Source organism: Peromyscus leucopus, chromosome 9 (genome assembly GCF_004664715.2).
Source record: "Peromyscus leucopus breed LL Stock chromosome 9, UCI_PerLeu_2.1, whole genome shotgun sequence".
Classification (NCBI taxonomy): Eukaryota; Metazoa; Chordata; class Mammalia; order Rodentia; family Cricetidae; genus Peromyscus; species Peromyscus leucopus.
This window is the reverse complement of record NC_051070.1, coordinates 91,136,098-91,153,239: the sequence shown is the minus strand read 5'-3', so window position 1 is coordinate 91,153,239 and position 17,142 is coordinate 91,136,098. Positions and strand designations below refer to the sequence as shown.

The 17,142-nt window shown below is 41.6% G+C and overlaps 1 protein-coding gene across 2 annotated transcripts in view; it reads right to left on the bottom strand.

Annotated features, from left to right (window-relative positions):
- Positions 1-17,142, bottom strand: part of Synpr (synaptoporin) — a 349,008-nt gene that overhangs the window by 2,848 nt on the left and 329,018 nt on the right. For both annotated transcript variants that reach the window (XM_028894513.2, XM_028894514.2), the window contains one exon: positions 4,866-5,057. In XM_028894513.2, coding sequence (XP_028750346.1) covers positions 4,866-5,057 — 192 coding nt within the window. The remainder of the gene's footprint in view (positions 1-4,865; positions 5,058-17,142) is intronic.

Genomic DNA, 17,142 nt, shown 5'->3' with positions numbered 1-17,142 from the left:
CTTATGGCTTTGTCTCAGGAAAAATGCTGTAATGAAGTTACTGTCCACTTTTGTCCCCGAATCATTAAGCCTGCTTTCAATCTTGCTTGTGACTAAACTTGAGTATGAAAGGTGTAGCCTTTTTTTTTTTTTCAATAAATGCATGGGTAACCATCTGGATTCACCCTCAGACCATGTCTGTCTCCTCCATCCCCCTGCTGACTCCACACATCTTCTTTGTGGACTAAACTCCACTGCCAGGTCTCCAGCAAGAAGTGAATCCGAAAACCAGATTCTGAATGGAGGGCAGGATACAGAGAGGAGTGAAATGTGTTTTAAGAAATAGGTGTGAGGTTTTCCTATGGAAATTCCTTCTTCTTGTGAAAGCTGCTGGTAAGTCAGAGGACTTGTGCTGTTTCTCCAAGGCCAGCTGGTGGCTAGAAGCAGGGGGTTTAGGTACGAGTTCCCTAGTATATCGATTGTTCATTCACTGGTTGACTAGTAAGAGACACTATTTCAACAACCCTCTTGGGGAAAGGCACCAACAGCATGATGCAAATGGGTGACAACATTAGAGTATGTTTGGTCATACTCCAGGATAACATTGTCCAGTTTAAATGACTTCCTGGTTAGTCTGGGGTGTCCTGTGTGTGTGTGTGTGTGTGTGTGTGTGTGTGTGTGAGAGAGAGAGAGAGAGAGAGAGAGAGAGAGAGAGAGAGAGAGAGAGAGAGAGAGAAGAGGAGAGAGAGAGGAGAGAGAGAGAGAGAGATGCTGATGTCCTCAGCATGTAGGGACTTAAGGGCATGGGTCAAGGGTATTACAAAAGTACCTGATAGCAGGCTGGATGTCAGTGGAATGAAGATAATATTTCTGACTTGAGGGATAGTTGAGAATATTCAAGTGGATATGCATAAAGTTGGACACATTAGTAAACACTAGATGGCAAATCATGGTTTGAATCATGTTTTATAGTAGTTCATGCATTGCAGTGAGTTGACTGTCACCATCAAGTATGTGAAAACATATTCTTGAGAAATGACAACAAAGTAGGCTCTTAATTGATCTAATTGAAAACTGATCAAGACCCCTTTTCTCTATACCTCCCTTGGTAGACTCAAGTTTCTCGGTTCTGCCCCTCAGCATCCTTCTTTCCCTTCTCTTAGTTTTCCATTGTAAATTATTTTTTCTTTTAACGTTAGTATAGAGTCTTAGTCTACTTGCCAAGAAATATATGAAACATAAGTAAATAATGTGTAATAGTTGCTTAATCAAAATGAATTAGGTAACCACTAACGAAATTTATACACAGGCCATTTAAAGTGACTAGGATATTTTCCGTTAAAAGAGAGATCTTGGTTTAATTCTACCTTTGTAGAATATATATGCCAATATATGAATAAAAATTTGAAAAAAATTTCTTCTGATATGAAGAGATGGCTCTGTTCAGGGATGTGATTTTACCTGTCTGCTTGTCTTCATCATTTCCTTTTTCCTTGTGACTACTCAGTTTTTAAAAAGGGCCCAACTTAATCTTAGGAAGGCAGAGCGTTCCCCTGAGGTGTGCAAGGAAGACTGGTTTCCTGTCACAGTCATCATGGAGGTGCCCCAAATTCCCATTGGCTGGCACATTTAGTGACACATGAGTCTTTGAATCCTGCCATTTATTCCACTTGAATTTAGGAGAGAATTTTGATTCAAGGTCAGATGTGGGGACATCAGAAAGAGGGTATAAAACTGTACATGGGAAAGAATTGAGAGATAAAATGTGGATATTCATAATGGTGATGGTCAATTTGCCTGTAGTAAAGTTGGAAAAGCAGAAGTAGAAATTATGGACACAGCATAGTTATATTTAGTAAAGATTGGGTAAAAACTGAGATATTATAGGCTCTTCCTCTACTATTCTTTTGTCTATAAACAAAATGAGTACCCTGAGTGAGGTGGTCCTTAATCAGCATTTTCCACAGTTTGGGCCGCATGCTAAGTGTTTTTTCCCATGGATTATCTTCTCTCAGCAATCTCAAAGTCTGCTGCATATTGTCTACAGTTTTCAGATGGTGGCATGGAGGTATGAGATGGTTTGTTGTTCATAAAGATTCCACTAGACTGTTGCCCAGGACTCTCTTGAAGACCACTCCAGTACTATGCTTTCAGCTCTTTTGAGTAGTAACAATATTAGGAAAGTTTGGCTTCAGTTCTACCTTTAGCATAGTTAGATCCAGAAACCTTTCCCAGGATCCTCAATAGTATCTTCCTGCATCTGTAATGTCTAGATAACTCACTTTATTTTAGGGCTACTGTGAAGTTAAAAATGGCAAAGAAAACCATTGTTACCACAGGGGACAGTGTTTATTGTTTCTTGACCATTTTCCTTTCAGAAATCACAGACCACAGTGTGTGTATGGTTCCTTCTTGAGAACTTGTACTTGCCTAGCCTGGTGGGTTTTGTGAGCCATATTTTCACTACACAATTTCTAAAGACTATAGGTACAATTAATGAGACTGAGATGGAAACCTGACTCCAAAAGGGCCAATGGGATGCTCTCGGACATTTGCAACTGGATCTGAGTGAGGTACATTCAGTCTAAGTTCCCCTCCCCTCCTTAAAAAATATTTGATTATTATTTCTGTGTGTGTGTGTGTGTGTGTGTGTGTGTGTGTGTGTGTGTGTGCGCGCGCGCGCGTGTGTGTGATACACACACCATGGTATGCATGTGGAAGTCAGAAGACAACTACGTGGAGCCTGTACTCTCCTTCCTTTTTGTGAGTTCTGAGATAAGGTCACCAAGCTCAGGCAGTGAGCACTGGTACCCACTGAGCCATCCCATTGGCTTTGAAAGGAAATACACAATTAGAAACTGAAGATACCCACCTTCTCCCATATGCACAGAAAACAATTCTCTGTTTGGAACAGGATACCATAACAGACAGCGGCTTTCAACAGATGTACACACAAGGGGGAGAGGTGGAGAGTGTGAAAGACCCAGTCTCCTGATTGCCTTCTAGCTTACAGCCCTGAATTCTACTCTAGGGAACACTTCTAGCTTTTCTAATTATTTTTGGGTTTTGCTTGAGCTAGATCAATGTGAATTGAAGGCAAGCACACTTTTAATTCAAAAACCTGTGTTGACTGATTAATATTTGTTCCCCTGTGATCGTAATACACAATTCATTTTCCTTGCAGTGTGAAGTTTTAGTTAAATAGCTTGAGATCTGTCCAGGAACTTTTCCACTGGAGGGGAAAAATTGGAGGTCAGGTAAAATTCCCACTACTCAGCAACCTAGAGAGACAATATTTTGGTTATCTGATGTTGGGAGTTGAGGATCTACTCTAGACTCTTCCATTCTCATCTCTTCAGATCTCAGCAGGTTCATAGTATTTTTCTAGAAACTATCATTTTCATGATGAAACTGTCACCAGTTTTTATTTACAATAAAGATATCTGAATGCGTACAGACACTAGTCCTAGACAAGGGTCTAAAGAACACTCAAGCCTTACTTTTAGTCAATCTGAAGGAGCTGTTCTGTTAGAACTGCCAGAGCCTTGGCTGTCAGGGACACAGTGACAACCCTGCAGACCTTTCCTTCCACATGTTTACATTGTTGTTAGGTTTAGGAGAACACATTCTTCTTCATCGCTAAGTCCCCCTTTCAGCCTAAAGTTTATTAGAACATGAGGGAATGAGAAGGCAATGTGGATTGTCATAACTCACTGGGACATGGATTATCAAGCTAGCAGTTGACGAACAGCATTTTCTTGGTTTGTTAAACATGTCAAGCAATTTTATATTTGTTCTCTTAGATTTTGAAATCAGAGTCACAATTATGTCTTCAGCACTGCCTACAAACAAGCTACAGAAATCACTATATATGTTAATGTACGCTCACAGGTTGTCACTCACAAGTATAGCCAGAAATATGTAAGAATGTTTGTGAGATCCAGGGCATAGTTAATTTCCATGGCTACTATTTCACCAAGGAAAGATTTATAAAAAAAAAAAATCAGGAGGGGTGGGGGCAACCCTTCCCCACTTTGCAGCCCCCTTCCCTGACTGAATTTCAGAAAGCCGCAGGGTCACAGGTTAACTTTGCAGCCAAGATAATTATTCTTCATTTTTGCTGGACAGTGTTCTTTTAGTGAGCAGGACTGAACCTGCCACTCCTCAGTAGATGCTTCTCTTTGCCGACACTCTAGCTTGTCTTTATCAGATGAAGCTTCCTTCTGGGCAGTAGCACAATTGCTTATACATATAAATTAGGAATACAGTTTAGCCTCTCTCCAACTGTTAGTATTTGTCCTTTCCTGTAAGACCCATAGTCTCAATGACAATATTTGATTTTGTTCCGCTAATTTAGTGCATCTTTTCTCAAGCAGCTAAACTGGGGGAGGAAGAGGACACACAATTATTCTAAGGACTTTTTCAAGCCGTGCATTTATTTCCTCTTGCTCCCTACTAAGTCTGCATGTTTTTCTCCAACCAATTTGGTATATTCCTCATGTGGCTTTAACAAAACGTTTCTCTTCCAGGAAACATCTGAGTTAACAAATATTCTTTTGAACTTCTGGCAGGCTTCAGCCTTAACAGTTAGGTTTTGTATCAGCTCTGGCTTAGAATTTTCACTGGACTGTCATCTAAACCACAGCTGCTAATATCCGCTGGGTTTTTACTAAAAACTGTAACCAGCAGTATTACCATGTGTGGATTATGACAATGAAAATCGTGAAGGCTAAAATATCATCTTACCTGTCTGTGAGATTTCCCTCTTGTTTGATTGGCCTAGTTTTGGAGGTAGAAATGTCCAGAGTGGCTTTGGAGTATTTTTCTTAATCACTTACCATCAAATAAAGACTTGAGAAGTCAAGCCTGGATGAACAAATACTTACCACAGATGTGTTTAAGCTGGACATGACAGGGCTGTGGACAGCCGTGCACTTGTTGGTGGACTGCTTGCAAGCTGACATCAGTAACAAGACTTCCTTGGGATCAGTTGCCACTTTGACATCAGACAGGCCTTTTGCCCAAGCAGATGAACCAACCAACCACAAGAACGAAAAGACGACAGTGACGATAAAATCCTGCACAGAGAGAAAACAGGAACAAAATAAAGCAAAACATACACAAAACCAGATGTCAGTTCCAGAAACAAATCTATTAATTTATGTGAATATTGTTTGTTTTTGGAAAATTCTAAGATCCCATAGCATTAGGACCTAGATATACTGTAAAATAAAGAAAGAAAGAAAGAAAAAAGACAGAAAGAAAGAGAGAAAGAAAGAAAGAAAGAAAGAAAGAAAGAAAGAGAGAAAGAAATTTTATTGATGTCGTGTTTATACTCATATGAGATAAATAATTATATTGTTATTTAGTTTTGTCTTTTGAAACAGTGTCTCTCTTTGTAGTCCTGGCTGTCCTGGAACTCCCTGATGCAGAGCAGACTGGCCTGGAATTCATAGACATCTTCCAAATCATGCATTCCCAGTGTTGGTATTAATAGCAATGGCCACGACACCCAGCTATATTGTTATTGAACGCCTGCCCAGCTTCCATTCTCAGGAATGATTCAAGAATTTATAATCCATATATTATTGTTCCCCAAGGCATCCCTCTTTGCATTTGTACAATAATTGGAGAATGGTTGAGGGGTGTCTGAGACCCGACAGGAAATGATGGTGTTCTAACTACTGACCCCACATTCTTCATTGCTGCAGTGTGATAGTCTCAAACATTTGGAGACATCTGCCATCGTCAAAGACTCCTGGATGGCAGTGTTTATTCACTCATGCATTTGTTAGTTTAACAAAAATGAGTACTATCTATTTTATGCCTGGAACTGGGTTAGGAAGGGCAGTGCTAACTGTTATACTTTTGCTTACTATGGGCTTAGAATTGTGTTTGCAATAATCTTGTTATATTTTTGTTTTGTTTTCAGAGAGGGTCTCTCTTTGTAGTCCTGGCTGTCCTGGAACTCACTATATAGACCAGGCTGGCCTCGAACTGACAGAGATCTACCTGACTACGCCTCCCAGAGTGCTGAGATTAAAGACATGCACCACCACACTCTGGCTATACTGTATTTTTATACCCATTTTAAAGACAAAGAAACTGAAGTCCCAGGCAACTGATGCATAACACATAAAAATAGCAGAAGGAGGTCCATCTAGCTAGGAAAACTACCTGCTCTGTTTGCAGGTAGCAGAAGCTCTCTTACTTTTACCAACTACATGTTTATGATGTGAGAATGTTGCTATTTAGGCGAAAGATCTCCACACCCAGTGAGATGGCTCAGGGGTGGGGGGGTAAATGAGCTCACCACCAAGCTTGATGACTTGAGTTATACCCAAGACCTACAAGGTAGGAGGAAAGAACTGGCTCGAGCTTCATGGCTTTGCTATGGTGTGTGTGCACACACCACATGTACACATGCACACACACAAACAAATAAATGTAATTTTAAAAGTTTAAAAAAGAAAATAGAGACATGTTTCCAGACTTCTAATGAGGGCATATTTCTTACATCCTCTTTGGCAGGGTGTAGGGGCAGGTAGGATTCCTTACCCTAGGCTGTTTCAACCCAATAGACCAAAATCTTAGACCTACTATATTGATGTTATTACTTAAGTGCACCATGTTTACTTACCAAAAGTAATAAAGTTGACCTCGAAAGGAAAGCAGCAAATATGAAACACCAACAGAAATAGTTGCTCTTTCTTTTCTCCCTTGGAGCATGGTATATTTTGCTTGAATTGCCCTGCACTCAGGTATACCTGCTGGCTTTTCACGGCCTGCACTGGGGAAGACATTATACTCTAAGTGATACTATATTTATCTAAAGTTTGTTAGGTGTGACCTTTTGGAGAAGTCTCACAAATAAGATTGGCTAAATCTTTGGAACAGCTATTCTTTTGATCCAGTGGCTGTTGCTCACTGGCTACAATGTTAGCTCAACAATACTTAGCGTCAAAATGTGATCCATTCACAGGGCTTCTAGGGCCTGGGGTACTCCCTGTTCCTGTTTTCTACACCGGCACTTCTTCCTTCTGTCCTTCTCATATCTAATCATTTTCATTTGGAGTTGTATGTATGCTTATGAGCTGTCTGAAGTCCTTTCTGGAAAACTGTGGAGGTGTAAAGTGCAAGCATACAAATACAACATCTACAGCAGCTTTAGCATTAGTAATACAATTCACACCTAGCTAGTGGGTATGAACTGAGTGTGTCCAGTCTTTCTGTCCATGTCCAATCTGGCACCTTAGTTCACTCTTCATTTTTCAGGGAGTATGGATTTACATTTATGTATTTATAGATCAATAAGTCTAAAATAAGGGCCACCAAAGTAAAGGAACAGCTTTGGAAAGGCTGCAGGCCTTTTGGTAGGCTCTAGGGAGAATCCACAATCTTACTTCTCCCTGTTGATTAAGGATACCCATTTCCACTGCTCATGGTCTTCTTTGTTCAAACAGCAGTGGTCAGACTTTTTCCCAACATTACATCACTCTGACAATGACTTCTCTGCCTCCCTTTTCCCTTTCCAGGCCTGGTGGTTACACTGGGCTTACCCAAATCATTCAGGGCCTCACTATTTTAAAGCTCTCTCAGCAATCTTAGTTCTATCTGCAATGTTAATCTCCTCTTGCCATGCCATATGATATAGCTACAAGTTCCAAGGATGAGGATGGGGCATCTTTGGAGGGCCATTATGCCACCTACATAGTTGGAAATGTTTTTAATCCAAAGATTAGTTGGGGAAAAATTGGCATTTTAATGATGTTACATGTTCCAAGAAATGAATATGAGGTGTCTGATTCCATTCATGTATTCAAATAGTATGGTTTGGGTAATGTGCAAAAGTCTTGAGGAAGCTCTTATTGGATACAAAAACATGTAGGGCTGTGCCCTTCACTGTTATATATTTATTAGGGCCCATAGTTATCATATAACTCCAAGTGCATCACAGTGCTTTTCATTATTTATATTCATTACAATTAGAGACAGACTTGTTAAAACACCGGTAGGGTATGGGAAAAAGAATAGGATTCTGTCCATTTAGCATAATAACAGTAGCAGATTTTCTCTTAGGGTCTATGATCTGTCTAGCCATAGGTTCTTGCTCAATAATGGTACAGATTTCATCTTGTGGAACAGCTTTTAAATCCAATCAGGAAGTGTTTGGTCCCTCCCATGACATCCATGCTGCTAATGCACCAGTGGTCATGTCTTGCCAGGCCAGTCATTGATGTAGTTTGAAGGATTCGTTACTGGGTAATAGCGACTTTTCTCCTCCAGTACTGTGCGTAGTATCCATGAAATCTAGTCAGTGGGGTAAAGCTTATAGGTCAGTACCCATTTGACTTCTTGTTCTATAACTCAAGTTTTATAAAATTCTCAAAGAATTACTAAATATATAACTATAGGCTTCTGTGAGACCTTTTAATTGGATAATGGAGAAAATTATGTCAAACTAATATTTACTGAGTACTTATTATGCACTAAGTATTATTCCAGCTTCATTTGGATTAACTCAATCCTGATTTTAAAAAAAGCAGTATGAAACACATGTTAATCCTGTTCTCATTTTTGTAATTGAGGAAACTGATGTGCCAGGATGTTAAACAAATTGCCTGAAGCCTGAGTTAATTGATAGAGGATCCTAAGCCTGTCCACCTGTCTCCAGGATCTGAGTGCTTGACTGCACTATGATGCTTCTAACGTCTACTTTAAGAAGAGCTTTCTACTTAAAGCAAATGTATTAAAAAGATTCTCAAGGGCCAGTGAGATGACTCAGTAAAGAAAGGCATCTTCTACCAAGACTGAAGACCTAAGTTTGACCCCCAGACCCCACATGGTGGAAGGAGAGAGCTGACTGTAGTAAGCTGTTCTTTGGCTTTCATGGGTGTACTGTTGGGTGTATACACACACGCACACACACACACACACATATGCACAGATATACACGCACACACACATATATACACACACACACCACATGCACATACACAATATATAAATAAATGTAAAAAGGATATATTGAAACATTTTTCTAAAGATTTGAGATTCTGCTTAATTTAAGTCAGTGGAGTGCTTTTCTGTGGAAGAATTAACTTCCTGACTGAATTCAAGGATCTGTGTCACTGGACTAAATATGGTGCTTCTGGGACCCGATCTAACATTTTGTCTTCTATGAGTACACTGTCCAGGAGGCACTGCATGATTTATCTCCTGCATAAGTTAAAAGCTCAGTTTTGGCACTGGACAGATCCAGATTTGAATCCTTAACCTTATACTTTCATGTTCATAGGCAATTTGCTACACTCCCTATGGCCTCTGTTACCTCTGTAGGTAGGAATAAGAGCATCTTCTCATGGGATAGTTGGAGGATTAATGAGTTACTGTAAACAATGTTTATCACTATGCCAGAAAAGAGGTGACTGAGCAGGGAATGAAAACTTCAATAATCACCAGTAAAACAACAGTGACAAACAGCACACAGCTATGAAGTGAGCTGTCGTGGCTATGCACCTACCTTGGTTGACACATCTCTATGCAAGTGGAACAATAGAGATTTTGAGCAAGGTACTACTGCAATAATTCCCCAAACTTGGAAACTAGCTCTGGGTCTTATGGCGAGGAAAACAATGTTCAACCATTTAAAATAATTGCTGTACAATATTATTTATGATGTGTGTCTACTCCCAGCATGGTGGGTAGAATAATTATTCTTAGTGGGAGTCCAATACTGAGCATACATTCTCTGCTCCAATCTGCCAGCAATAGCCCTTCACTGAGAACAAATACAAAAGACCACACAGAGGGACCTAAGGAACCCTGAGCTGGTTGCTCTTCTGATGTGAATTGTATTCCTGACCTATCCTTCCACGTCTCCATGCAATGCACAGCCTTTCTAAGTGTTACTCTAACCCACCCAGAACACACACACAACTCAGAAATTTCACTGGGACAGTCCCATTGCTTAGAACCATGGGGTTTTCTTCCTTTTGCCCTTAAAAATCCCAGCTGAAACTCCAGTGTTCTCAGGTGCAGCATTTCTAAACACATATGGACAGCATTTCCCAAGCTAGCTTTGTTCATTTTCTCCACTTTCAATTTTCTCATCTTCTCAATTTTCCTTCTAAGACCTGGTGTATATTTCCTTGATTCAGTTGTTTACCCCAATTAAAATCTACACATTTTGTGGGCAGTGTTTTCTCTCTGATGCACAAGGCACTGGACAGTGATCATTTTCAAAAGAATAAATAGGCGTAAGAGGAGATGTTTCTGGTAAACTGAATCAGAAGCAGGAAGATAGAAACCTGTGCACATGGGCCAGGGCCCTCTTTCAGGAAGGCCTATCTCTTTAGCACTCCCCTGGACAGTCTCTTCCTTATCCCTCCCAGGCTCATGGTTTACTTACCACCTCAACATGGCCTCACTAACAGTTACCTCCCCTAAATGCACCCCTTATCTCTATACTGTGGTGATATTTTGTTTGTGCTGAAAGGTGATATTTTATTTGTATGTTAATAAATAAAGTTTGCCTGGAGATCAGAGGTCATAGCCAGCCATAAGCAGAAGTCTGGCAGTGGTAGCACACGCCCTTAATCCAATCACGTGGCAGGTAGAGTCTCTGTGTGGTCAAAGACACGGCCAAGCGTGGTGATACACACCTTTAATCCCAGTATCTATAGAGACCTGGAGGTCTGTATAGACAGGCAGTGATGAGGAAGTGATGTGGTTGGGCTTAGAGCCAATGAAAGGCAGAAGAGGAAGGCAATAAAGGCACAGGTTAGACAGGAAGAGGCTGTCTTGGGAAGCTACAGCATCGTGGTGAGCTAAGGTTAGTTGGAGGCTATTGCCCTGATCTCTATGGCTTACAACCCCTGTATTTGACTCTGTGTTTTTTATTTAATAAGACTGTTTAGAAATTCATCTACACTATGCCTTGACTTTTATTTCCTAAGCACTTTTCAAGATTTGAAAATATATTCATTTGCCACCCTCACTCCCCCATTTTTCCAAATAAGATTTCAACTCAAGGGTGTGAGCTTTGTCTGCCTTTCTCCTTTTTGGGTCTTGGGCAGAAAAACACTGCTAAGATTTATTGACTGAGAGAGTGAATGCATGAGTGAATGAATGTATAGTATAGTCCCAATATTGTAAAATTTTATCTTTATGGATATGTTTTATGATAATTTATTAAGTAATAATGTTCAGAGATAAATTACACTTCACTGTAAATAAAGAACACATTCTATTAGACAAAGAAAACACGGCATGAGATCGAGACACTGAGTGGTGATAGCAGTGGCTTTCACACACAGCGTTCACACTGGCACACCTGTCCCTTCAGCACTGGCAGGGATTCCATTTATATAAAATAACAAACAGCTTTCCAGCTGAGAGCGAGTGCATGGAAGGGTAGCTAAGCTGAAGTGCGACTTCCTGTAACTGAGTGACTGGAAGACTGGTACCCGTGCCAGAGGAAGAACACGTTAGCTTGGAAGTCTTTTTTTTTTTTTTTTTCTGGCTTCAGGCATAAGCTGTGTTGAAGGCTACCTTACAAAAGGAGACATAGGTCAAATATTTCACACCATTTTTTTTTCATTTTCCTGTTTCCAGTTGAGGCTCCCCTGTGGCCAAAAGCAGATTGAAGCCAGGAGGCGGGAAGTCCTCAGAGATGACGGATTTCGATCACCCCGCTGACACAGAGGTCAGAGGGGATCAGTACCGGTGCGAGAGATAGAGAGAGAGAGAGCACATGCCATAACACACGTGTTGGTCAGAGGATGGCTTGAGGGAGGTGGTTTTTTTCTTCAGCCATCAAGAACTGACCTCAGGTCATCTGGCTTTGCAGCCAGTCCTTTACCCATGGAGCCACCCTCACGGATGCACTGGACTAAGTTGTTGGAAACTGTCTACACTGCTGTGGACATTTTATACCCACAGTGCACCGTAATTCATATTAACCATCTTGCAAATACTCAGCCACATATTGCTAGTGCTGTCCTGCGGTGAGCTCGGCTTAGATACACAGTTAACAAATGAAGTTTCCACAGTGAGAAGAGTAATGCCTTCTCTTGTTTCGAGTCCCTGACGGTGTGACTAACTTACAGAATGGGTTCTGTGTGGGCAGCGTAAACAAGGAGACAGGTTCCTAGGCCGGTGCTGCCCAGAGGGACTGCATTTAGCCTGGGCTGGGGACAGGGCAAGCATCATTGAAATGGAAAGAATGACTATGTACTTTGTTTACTGAGCAGGAGAGTATGTTGAAATAAGGAGGAAGATGGGGGCGGGGCACAAAAAGAAGGGGGATTAGAAGAAAGGAGGAAAGGAAGAGGGGGGAGGACAGAGAAAAGAAAGCAAGAGGGAGGAGAGTGGGGACAGGTGGACAAGGAGAGGGAGGAAATGGAGTGCAAGAAGTAGAGATGGGGACAGGAAGACGAAAAAGCAGTGAGGGAGAAGAGGAAGAAAAAGTAGAGGAGAAAAAGGGAGCAGCATTGGGGGGAGAGAAAGAGAAAGAAGAGGGGGAGTAGAAAGAGAGCCCCCCCTCCATCCAGCACCCGTCACATCCTTGGTTCATGTCATCTTGACAGCAGCTTAGCGGAGCAGGTTATATTATTCCTACTTTATGAATAGAAGAGGCAGTCTGCCTCCATCTTAGGCTTAAAAGCCATCTTCTAGTAAACACACTGTAGGTTCATTCCTCTTTATGATTAAAGCTGTTTCTCAAGAATTGGGCTATGCCCCACCTGTCACCTTAACTACAAATGGTTCTGTACTGCCTGTTCCAGGAGTGGCAATCATGTTTTTGTTTCAAAAAAGTTGTTTGTAATCATCTTGTAACTCCACTTTTGTTTCAAAAGGTTACATGACCACCGATGACTACCTTGTTGTGACTACCTGATGACTACCTTATTTTGCCCACCGTGCAACCGTGTCTTCGTTTCAGGAGACTAACCTGTTAGGCTAATATACTGCTCCTGTAACACTGTGTACTTTGCCTTCCAGACCCTGCATTTGGAAACCCCCTACCTCTGAGCTATGAAAACCTTGTCTTTTTCATAGCCTTTCATTCAAGGCTAACCTCTCGAACTCTGCCTTAGGAGGATGTAGCTTATGTACACAAATAAAAAAGCTTGCTCTAATTAATTTGGTCATGATTGGGTCGACGGTCTTTCCCTCCCATCTTTGGGATTAGCAGAATCGGGAACCAAGCTCCGTTTGCAGAGGTGCATTAAGTGAGTGGAGAGCAGTTTTCTGTAATAGGAGGCCAGTCTCCCTCTTCCTGACATTAAGTGTGCTTTGACAAATTCCATTAATCCCCAAGACTTTGGAAGCTCTATTGACAAAGCCTAGTGATGAGGCTGAAGCCTTCTGAGGGAGCTTGAGTCTCCACAGAAATCTAGGACTTGGAAATGGGGCTTTCCTGTTCCAAATCTGTTAAGAAAAATCTTCAGGGTCAAATCATTGAGTTTGTTAATCTTTATTAGAGAGAAGAAACACGAAGTCGGAAAGTTTGTAATCACAGCCGGATTCTCAGCAGTCTGGGGCTTTGGATCTGAGTCACTGTTCTAATTTGATTTTTGTTGCAGTGATAAAACATTCTGACCAAAAGCAACTTAATAGAGAAAGGGATTTATTTGGCTTACACTTTCAGGTCACAGCCCATGATTCAGGGAAGTCAGGGCAGGAACTCAAGCAAGAACCTGAAGCAAAAATGATGACCACTGCTTGCTGGCTTGCCTGTTGGTCCATGCTCAGTTAGCTTTCTTGGGTAGCCCAGGACTACAAGCCTAGCGAATGGTGCTGCCCACAGTGGGGTGGACCCTCCTACATCAATTAACAATGAAGAACCAACCTTATACGGTCTGGGAAATCTATAAGTTGAGACCCTTCTCAGATGACTCTAGGTGAGTCAAGTTTGTAGTTAAAGCTATCTACAGTAGTCACTAACCTTTTACTTTGGGAGAGAGGTTCTTACACTGTTAAACTATTTGATGATCACCTTGCAGCTCAAAAGCTAAGGACTATGAAGTACCAACTACTTCACCGGCCAAGCACATTCGTGAAAAAGCCTATCCATCCCAAATGCCTCTCCTTTCTGATATCTGGAAGCTCAGAGCACCACATCTATCCCTCAGTGAGTGTGTGTGTGGGGGGGGGGGAGTAAGGGAGGGCGGGAGAGGAATGATGGTGGAGGCCATACATGGTCATCTGTGTGTCCCCTTCCTCCCAGTAGGGTTTTTGCTGAGCTTAGTCACAGTTCTTTATAGGAAAGAGGTCCACAGAAATAGAAAGGGACAGAAAAAAAAAACAGTTACTATCATAGTTAAAATAACTTTTTTTTATTGATACTACTGCTGTCAATTTAAAAAGAAAAATTTAAACAACTAAGACAATTTTATGTGCATAAGTGTTTTGCCCATATACAAGTGCACTGTGTGCATGTCTGGTGCCTGTGGAAGCCACAAGAGGGCAGATGATGCCCTAGAACTGGGGTTACAGTGCTGTATACGAGTGTTGAGGACCAAACCAATCTTCCGCAAGTGAGCATCTGTTACAGTTTCCTCCAGGCCCTGCTGTGTTCTCAGTGTCAGAGGTAAGTAACTGTGAGGAGTTGGTTAGAGCCAGTCAAGACGATTTCAGCAAGGAGGATGAGAGGGGTGTCTAGTCATAGTGATGAGGAGATCAGCTAGCACCAAGAGGACATCTATTTATGTTTTATGTGCATTGGATTACTCAAATTTCTAGCAACCCACCTGGATAGATACTAGTGTTCTCCCATTACATAAGGATGAATTACTTAAAATAACTTTGAAAGATGCACAGTAAAGATTTAGACCCAGAGAGTTTGGCTCCAAGGTCTGTGTTCTATTGCTTTTAAAGGGCTGTGATTTTATGAAAGACATGACCTTTTATTAGTTTAAAAATTAAGTGGTCATATTAATACAAATATCATTTATGACCAATTCTTCTGTGTGCTACTTAGCCAAGAGTTACTCATTTAAATTCTCATGGTGCTTTGAAATTGTTCCTTTGACCACACTTCACAGTGGGAAAGTCAAGGCTGAGGATGATTACATGATTTGCCAAAGGGGTCACGACTATTTATTAGGCTGCTAAGCTTTGATCACAGCCATGGTTTTTGGAGCTCCAGTCTGTAGCTCTCTCTGGAGGGTGGAACTCTTCGTATCCCAGTCCTGCTTTAATGGTGCACACTGTGTTTGAGGGTTGAAGTTTAAAAGCCTTTGTGTGCTTTGTCTCATTCATTCTCACACAATCTTGCCTGTGGAGCAGCTTCTGTTCTATCTTCCAAATGAGAAAAAGACTTAGAAGAACTAGCTAATGGCAGAGTTAGGTGCCAAACTCAGATCTGTTTGATTCTTAATAGGTTGACTTGTTCATGTTCATTGTTGAATTTTTCACATTCACAATCATCTGTCCAATGTGTGTGTGTGTGTGTGTGTGTGTGTGTTTTTGTGTGTGTGTGTGTGTGTTCACGTGTGTGCCATGGAGGCCAGAGGAGGATGTCAAGTGGCATGTGCTATTACTCTCTCTACTTTATTCCTTTGAGACGGGGGTCTCTCACTGAGGCATCAGCCATCTTGTCCACCTCCCCCCCACACCCCTGAGATTCAGGTACACATGGCCACGCCTGTCTGTTTCCTTGGGTACTGGAGAGTCAAGCTCCTCCCACTTGCTCAACAACTACTCTCACCCATTGAGTCATCTCTCCCTAACTTGTCCAACATTCTCCGTCTTCTCACTCTAGGCTGAGTGCTATTATGTGACTGCTGTAGGATGGGGTAGGTTGAAGCGTAACACCTATGGAATAGGAGTATTTTCATTCTTGATTCTATACATTGCCTGGGTTGCTTTATGCAACAACAGTATGCACATGTGGTGGTTTGAATGAAATGTCCCCCATAACCTTGGGCATTTGAGCTAAATTGGCTTGTGATGGTCATGTAGCTCTTTTTAGTCCCAAACTGTTCCCAGAGAGCGTCACCAATAGATTTGTCATTGTTCAGCTTTAGAACTGAAACCTCTTCATTGATGCTTTTAACATTCCTTGTGAAAATAAGACTTTAAAAATCACTCTCTGGCCAGGCAGTGGTGGCGCACGCCTTTAATTCCAGCACTAGGGAGGCAGAGGCAGGCTGATCTCTGTGAGTTCGAGGCTAGCCTGGTCTACAGAGCAAGGTCCAGGAGAGGCTCCAAAGCTACATTGAGAAACCCTGTCTCAACCCCCCGCCCCCCCTCCAAATCACCTTCTGGTTGAGTGGTGGTAGCACACACCTTTAATCCCAGCACTCAAGAGGCAGAGGCAGGTGAATCTCTGTGAGTCTGAGGCCAGCCTGGTCTACATACCATGTTATAGGACAGCTAAGGCTACACAGAGAAATTCTGTCTCAAAAACCCAAAAACCCAAAACCAAACCCTTCTCTGTATGTGTCCCTTTAGCTTATTAGTGGACGCCTGGTCTCGTGACTTTGGTGCAGAACGGGGATATTCCCAACTGTTTGAGGAACTCAGGAAATCTCCGCTCACTTTTGCAGTGCTGTGTAAATCCACAGTAAATCATCCCTGAGACCTTATCTGATTTCCAGTTTATCCTGGCTAACCTTTGATTGTAAACAGCACCAACATTTTAGCACAGATCAGCAGTAGTATTAGGAAATTAGCTATTCACAATGAATTGTTACCTGGCTCTGGAGTAACAGCCTGCTCTTATTGGCTGGCCATGGGACCCTGCCAAGTTTCAATTTCCTATGTATAAAGAGGCAAAAATGGCATAAAATTTAATAGTCCTTTTGCCAAGGATAAAGGGATTTATACAGTGTGGTTTTTGTCTCAGTTCCTCAAAGTTCATGTTTCTTTCTTTTGTTTTGGTTGTGAGACAGGGTTTCACAGCATAGCCCAGGCTGGTCTTGAACTTGTGTCCGCTCCTCCTGCCTCAGTCCTCCTGCTGCTGAGAGTATAATAGTGTGCCACAATGCCTGGATAAATGTGGATAAATACTTACTTTTAGTTATTCTCAACATAGGAAAACTCCTGTACAATACAATGAAGTGTAGAAAAATGTACTGGTCTTGTGTAGTGAGATTTAATGGTCAATAAATTAGATAAGTTTATTAATTTTTTCCACAACTGTTTATTGAGCAT